The following is a 7,710-nucleotide window of genomic DNA, read 5'->3' on the forward strand; positions in this document are numbered from 1 at the left end:
AGATAAGACAAATTGATTAAGTAGCAGAATTAGATGTTGGGCTGGAGTGGAATATGTTAGGATATTAGACGTCAAGCCGAAGGATCGATTGACGTACTGACAAAAGGACTTCGTGCTATGAGTTCAAGCATTAGGCCAGAAGGATCGGACTTTACGTCAAGGAGATCAGATGTTACGGAGGTCAATATGCCGATTGGGCAACAACCACAAGAGAGGATGATGCGACGAAAGGATCGGACAAAGCATCAGATGAACCAATGACATGCCGGACAACATAGTTTTTTGTTTATAATCGATTGTGTCTAGATTAAAGTAGTTGTGATTATAATTGAGTAAGTTTTGGGAGGAACCCTACTAACAAAATTATGGGCTATTCAGCCTGAGTTGGGACTCTTTCTGGCCAAGTGGGAGGCCCATTTAATGACCCAAGGTGAGATGGAACAGCCTATGAGCTGAAAAAGTCAATAGCATACTTTTCTAGGCTATTAGGCGGTGGTACCTAGTTGGGTGGTGGTACTTCCTAGTGTTAGTATGTAAAGTGGTGGTATCGTTAGACTAGGCAGTGGTACCATCCAAACAGTCTTCCAAATTATATTAGGCAGTGGTATCGCCAGACTGGATAGTGGTATTGCTTGGTGTCAGTGCTATAGGTAATGGTATAGCCCAACATAGGCGATGGTACCGCCAAGACTCAGGAAACCTGAGATGAGACAATTTTGGCTCCAAATTTGAATCCATTTGGGGCCTATAAATACCTCACTCATCCCTGCTCGATAGACACAAATTGAAAACAAAAATTAGGAAAAACACTATTTTAATCTTGTGAGAATTTTTCTCCTCTAGCTATAAGTGTTAATTTTCAGTTTAAGAGAGAGATGAGTGGCTTGTAAAGGTTATCTCTTAAACCTCTGAAAAGGAGAAAAGAGTTGTAAGAGGGTAATTGGTCTTTGCCCATTGATAAAAGACCGTTATTGAATGCTGGTGGCCTCAACGAAGGAGGAATCGAGAGTGAACGTAGGTCTCAACGATCGAACCACTATAAATTTAGTTTTCATTTACTTTATATTTTTTATTTACATTGCAAACTGATTTCTTTCTCTCACTACACTTACGAACGTGCTTTAAAGTTCAACTCTTTTCCAATATCGATTTTCATCGAATGAGAATTTTCAAATCGATGTTTCTTATGAAAGTACTAATTCACCCCTCCTCTTAGTGTTGATTTCGATCCTAATAGTATGATGCTTTTTTAATAATTTATATTTTTTACCAATAAATTTATATTCATCAAACAAGTCATGAAAAACATTAAGTAATTCATCGTAAGGTAAATTAGTTTCGGTTGAGTCGCATACCTCGTCATTGAGAGCCATCGGTGTGTAGTTCACCACCTCGTTTTCATTGGTTTACTCCTTGTCTTCGGATGAGCTCGATTTGTCCCAAGTCACCTTGAATGCTATCTTTTTCTTTGGCAGCTTCTTCTTCTTTAGTTGAGAACATTTACTTTTGAAGTGTCTCGGCTTCTTGCATTCGTAGCAAATGATTGTGTCCTTATTAAGTTTATTTTTGTTCTTATTATCTTGTTTTACAAAAATTATTTTGTTTCTTCTTATAAATTTTTTAAAATTTCTTGTTAGAAGTGCTAATTCCTCATCATCACTTGAGTTTTCGCTCGAGTGGTCTTCTTTAGTTCTAAGTGTCATATCCTTCAATTTTTTTGAAAAGTTGTTCTCATGTTCATCATATTTATCATGTTTATTATGTGCCTTGCACGTCATTTCATAAGTCATTAATGACCTTATGAGTTCATCAAGTGAAAAATAATTCAAATCCTTTGCTTCTTGAATAGTAGTTACTTTTAGGTCCCAATTTTTTAAAAGAGATCTTAGAATTTTATTAACAAATTCAATATTAGAAAAACTTTTACGAAGAGCTTTCAAATAATTGATGACATCGTAAAACAGGTGTACATGTCTCTAATGGTCTCGTTTAGTTTCATTATAAATAATTCAAAACTATGAAATAAAAGATTAATTTTAGACTCTTTAACTCTACTTGTGCCTTCATGTGTTATTTCGAGTGTATGTCAAATGTCATGTGTAGTTTCGTATATAGAAATACAATTATATTTATTTTTATTTAAAGCATAAAATAAAGCATTTATAGCTTTCGTATTTAAAGAAAAAATCGTAAATTATTCCACTCATTCATTAGCTTTCGTATTTAAAGAAGTTGATTTTTGAAAACCACATTCGACAATGTTCCATAAATCAAAGTCTATAAAAATCAGAAAAATCCTCGTACGAGTTTTCCAATACGTATAGTTCGTTCCATTAAACATAAGAGGACGAGTGATAATGTGACCCTTAACCTAAAATATGAACCTATTAACACTAAAACCAAGGGAGTTTGATTTTTTATAAAGCTTAATTCTCTTGATGTGAGGACTTAGAATGTTATCAACCTTTTCACCAAAACATCACATTATGAGAAAAAAAAAAAAAAGTCTTACTACATTATTTGTTACATAATTGTAAATCAAATCCTTCGTCCAAAATAAATTATGCTAAGCATGAGAATAAGGTCAAAATCTTCTTACACGAGCAAATAAATCAAACAACAAAAACAGCTAAATCAGTATCCCTCAAGGGGATAATATCATCTCGACCACATGCTGATAAAATTCTTTTGATGTTAAACAAAGAGGCATTGGGTTAAATATTTAAAAGATGACAATTGATCCACGTCGTGGATGATAAGAAACTGTCTCGAGGGTGTCAAAGCTTACGTGAGAGGAATGAAAGAACTACATTAAGTGTTCCCATCGGCCTATGTAACGGCTTTAGAAAGTAGTAACATGAGGTTGGCTTGCCAAAAATATATGTTCAAATTCATAAAGCGAACAAATAGATAATGATGATTCTAAATCATCAAACAGGATATTCTTTAAGATAGCTAACTAAGACCCTCTGACAAGATAAAAACAATAAGTGTTCTTGATACTGGGTAATTAAATAGTTCCTTGCAATATAAGACATACCACTATCGAACAAGCCATGAGTTAACCTAAACAAATTCCAACAGCATATCTAAGTGATATTGCTAATATAGACTAAAAAGAAATTCAAAATATTAACACTTGAGAGAGACTGTACATACACGAGTCCTTCAGTAGCTATATGTGTTCAACATGACAACTTTGTAGACATCTAAATACCATATCACAACAAACAAACAAACAAACAAACTAATTGTCAGAAAAAAGAAGAAATAACTCAAATGGAAAATATTACGTTGGAAGAAGTTATACAGTCAAAATAAAAAGTTAAATCTCGCCATTGGCCAGAATTCAATTAAGGCAAGCTAAGCTTTCTTCTAAAGTGGCTTGATGGCAAAGGCAACCCCTCGAAGAAATCAGCCAAACACTTCTCCAGATCCTCCACTGTGTACTTTATGTACTTTGTCGAATGCCATGCACCCTCTAAATAACCACCAAACCTTGCTAGAAATGCACGATAGGCTGGAAGTATCATTTCCGATATTGAAATCCTCAGCTCAGCTCGCAACTGTGGATCTGGAACCTTCCAAGCTGATTGAGTCTTGTATATTTCTTCAAAGGCAAAGTTAAAGCTCTTGAATTTTTCTTTGAGGACCGTCTTCGACAAACCATGGGAGCTTCCAACTAATCCCTCATCCTTCAAAAAAGACAAGACCTTAGTCCATGAAGTTCTCAAATACTGCATAGAATACTGCCGGATCTGACCCTGACGCTTACGAACCCAGTTATCTCCTAACAGAACCATCAGCTCGGACTCCTTAACCTTCTGGACGATATAGAGTACATTGTTCATCAAGAACACATATTGCATCCCAGCATCCTCATAAAGTTTGGATTTCTCCTCCAGATTTACTTCCAGATATGACATTAGCAACAGCACTCGGTGAGCCACAGGGGTCATGCTCTCACCCCCTTCTGAGCTATCTCGACCATCTATGCTACCATCCTCAAGAAGCTGATCGAGCAAGGTGCTATACTCGACAAGCAATTTGATGTAATTCATCACGTACCGGTTGAGAGGATGGATCTCACCACCTGGCAATGCCTTCTTCGAAGTCTCTCCTTGAATTGCATTCCCAAACTCCACAAGTGTGCCCCTTACTGCATCCCCCATCCCTAAAAGAACCCTTTCGACCTCCTCGCAGATGAAATCCTTAGAATCCCCCAGGAACAGGTCCCCAATGTCTGGTAGCACATCCGCTAGAACCTCATACATGCCCAGGATGCCAAAGAGCCTCTCTGGCGATCGCTGACCTTGAGCAATTGCCTCTCCAAATTTTAGTAAGTGCATGACGCAGAACTTTGCAACCTCATCAAAGCACTCCTCCTTCAGGTCATCGGAGCCAGCAAGTATTTGTTCGCAGAGCTGCCTCTCAGCTGAGATGACCCCAACAACGAGCTTCAAAGCTTGCATCCAGTTCTTCATCTTCTTATCAAGAGTCTTCCACTCCATCCTTCGCACCTCCTTACTACTAACCGTGTCAGCTCCAAGAACAGTGAGGCAATCGGCCAAGATATTACAGCGAACGCTGGTATAAACCCGGCAGAGGTCATTTCGGGACCCAGCCGTGATCATCCGATCAGCGATCTGCCTAAGGTCGGAAATTGCTTCAGGGCGGATCAAATTGGGGATCTGCGTCTCCGAGAGGGCGATTGTGGTGGCCCGTGCCACAACGCATTGCTCTGACAAAGGCGACCCTTCGACGTCCTCAGCAGCAGCGTCACTCGTGGGGGATCGGAACGAGAGGAAAAGCCTTTGGATGGAGTCGTGAAGGTTTTCGGCGTCAAGGACGTCGGTATTCTGGATCATCAAGTGCCGGAACTCGTCGCCGAGGCGGCTGATGGCGATCTGGAGGGTCACCTCGGCGCAGGCCAGGAGATCGCCTCTGGAGGTCGCGGTGAGGGCGAGGACCTCGTCGACGGCGGAGAGGTACTCGGCGGCGGTGTCGGGGGAGTCCCACAGAAGGGAATCCGGATTGGAGGGATCCCAATGGAAGATAACCCTCTCGGCGGCCTTGAGGCGAGCATCCGCCTCGGATTGCTCGCCATCGACGGAGGACGAGGAGGGGGCCTCCCCGTCGACGGCGGAGAAAGGGGCTTCGTCGTCGACAGCGGAGGAAGGGGGTTCATCTTCGCCAGCGGCGCAGGAAGAAGGGGAGAATAGGTCGGGAACCGCGGAGAGGCGGCGATCGAAGGCGGAGAGGATGCGCATCATGTCGTCGGCGGCCTCGGAGGTGGTGGCGAGGCTCCTGACAATGTGCCGCGCGGTGGCGATCACGTTTTCCGACCCGTCGGCCCTCGGGGCCGCCGCCATCGCAGCTCGCCGGAGATCCAAAACGCGGTGGCTCGGGCTAGGGTTAGGGTCGGGAGGACGGCAAAATGAGACCGGAAAACGAGAAAACGAATGCGTCCACGGTACGTGAACCTACCATCTAGTCTACTTCTCACTTCCATTTTTCTAACTTTTATTATTGTTATTATTACGAATATCCACAAGGAAGGTAGAGAGAATTTTCTCAGGACTTTATTATGTTTTTTCGCAGGGATATCCTGAGAATTGAGATTTGTTTAATGGGATTAACGAGACATTCATGTGGATGCTTCGCAGGGATATACTTCGTGTTCTATGAAGATTTCTCCTAGGCAATTGTTGACTTTGGTCTAAGAGGATTGATTATTCTGTTTGCTGTACGGGCTCCCCCTTGGTTTCCCTTTAAAAAAAAACCAAATTAGTGTCCACAAATCTTATTCTTCGTATTACATTACCGCAGTCCAAATTACACTTAGAAACAAATCCTTCCTTGATTCGTAGTTGTGTTTATTTGACCCACTGCGTTTAGTTTTGGGATCAGAATAATCCCAATCAAATCGAGTAATTAGGAGGATGTCGCTATCTATTGTTAGCGACCAGGTGTTTTTTTTAATTACCATATGAGATGGATTTGGAAAACCGGTCTGTGATAGTTGACCCTACAATTTTGAGATCAGAACACTAAGAAAAAAAAACAAGAAATGGCTAAAAATATTATTTGACAGATTTTTAAAATAAAGACCTAGCACATGAAAGATGAGATAAACGTAAAGATGTAAATAATAAAATAAATTAATTTGTTAATTGGAAAACCATTACATACCTTATTCTTTCTATAAAAGTTGACTAGTCCATTAGGCTAACAATTAAATTTTTTTTTCTTTTTTATGGAAGTACATAATCTCAAATGCTAATAACAAAAAATTAACTTACTATCAAGTTTAAAATCAGAAAGGATAATAAACAAGAATACAAAATTGAAAACAAAAACTTATCATTCAACGAAACATCTAAGAGATATAGAATTTAAAAGAGAACTCATAGAGAGCTTCCACCGATATCATCGGTTTCTAAATCTCTTTCGCAGTCCTCAAACGATACATGAGAATCTAACCCATTGGACCTATCTATCCTTAGTTACCATGTATTTATAATCTATAGTCCCTCATCCATCTAATACCCTAAAGACCATATATTGGGCATGGTGCTATTAGGCCCATATGGTTTCTACTCGAATCTCGCCCTAATCGGATTCTCCTATAGAATTCTTTCTCTCTCAATCTGAATGACTCTAGCAATGGATTTGTCTTAGCAAGAACACATGTGATATTCTTCTCATGACACCAAGGGCAAATGATCCTTTATCGATACTCAATAGCCCTCGTAAGATTGGCTGTCACTCCCGATGACTAGTTGTGATAGATTTGAAACTTCCAAACAATAGGAAAATATAGGGGCGACATCACATATGAAGTAGAAGAATAAAAAACAAAAAATCTAAATTTCTTAAAAGATGTTTGTCGTCATGCGAAGATTGGTACACAAAAACATGCAAAAATGAAAACCATGTGTGAGATAGTGTTGTACTTAGGGAGATCGTATATCCTTAAAATTCTGTAGATCTGTGGGAGAGGATGAAGGAGGTCAAGCGTCCTCCTCTCTAGCGGTGATCCACATGGCATGGGATGTAAATATGCTCCTCAAATCATTGTCTAAATCTTTACACCTACTATCTGAGGAGGAGAAGGGGAGAGGAGAATAGGAGGTGACAACCAAGAATGCCTCAATCTATAGTCATTTTGTTCTCTCCTATTTATAGAGGCCCCCTATAAACTTAACCCTAATGGATCCTGCCCTATTAGGTATTGAATCTCCATCCAACTATCTCTTAGATTAGTGGATCTCTATCCAATAATCTTTCATTGGCCTTTATTGGATCTCATCCTTAGGGTCCAAGGGCTTATTAGATATCCATTAAGATAAGGGCTCCAGCGAAGATCTCATATCTGAACATCTACTTGTCACAACACCTACCATATATATATGACCCTCTAGGCTCAATATCGAGCTGGCTGTTGAATCTCATATTTTGATGATAAAACCAATTGATAGTATTTATGATTTAATCTATGTTTTTAGTGACGCAGGAAGCTTCGATCAGTGAGAGACAATTAAAGTAGAAAGAATCATGTTGGGCCGGAGAAAAATATGTCAGAAGATTAGATGTCGCATTGGAGGATCGGTTGATGTATCGACAGAAGGCTTCAGGCCATTGTTTCGGGCATCGGGCCAAGAAGAGCGGATATTGTGCCAAGGATATCGGAGTTGTAGAGGTCAACTA

General features: G+C 39.9%; 1 protein-coding gene across 1 annotated transcript; it reads right to left on the reverse strand.

Moving 5' to 3' along the window:
• Nucleotides 1-3,106: 3,106 nt before the first annotated feature.
• LOC103999587 (exocyst complex component EXO70B1) lies at nucleotides 3,107-5,528 on the reverse strand. The gene has a single exon (XM_009421372.3). It carries the CDS (start codon nucleotides 5,370-5,372, stop codon nucleotides 3,354-3,356), a length of 2,019 nt encoding a protein of 672 aa, XP_009419647.2. The 5' UTR covers nucleotides 5,373-5,528; the 3' UTR covers nucleotides 3,107-3,353.
• Between the last annotated feature and the right edge of the window lie 2,182 nt (nucleotides 5,529-7,710).

This window comes from Musa acuminata, chromosome BXJ3-3 (assembly GCF_036884655.1).
Source record: "Musa acuminata AAA Group cultivar baxijiao chromosome BXJ3-3, Cavendish_Baxijiao_AAA, whole genome shotgun sequence".
Lineage (NCBI taxonomy): Eukaryota > Viridiplantae > Streptophyta > Magnoliopsida > Zingiberales > Musaceae > Musa > Musa acuminata.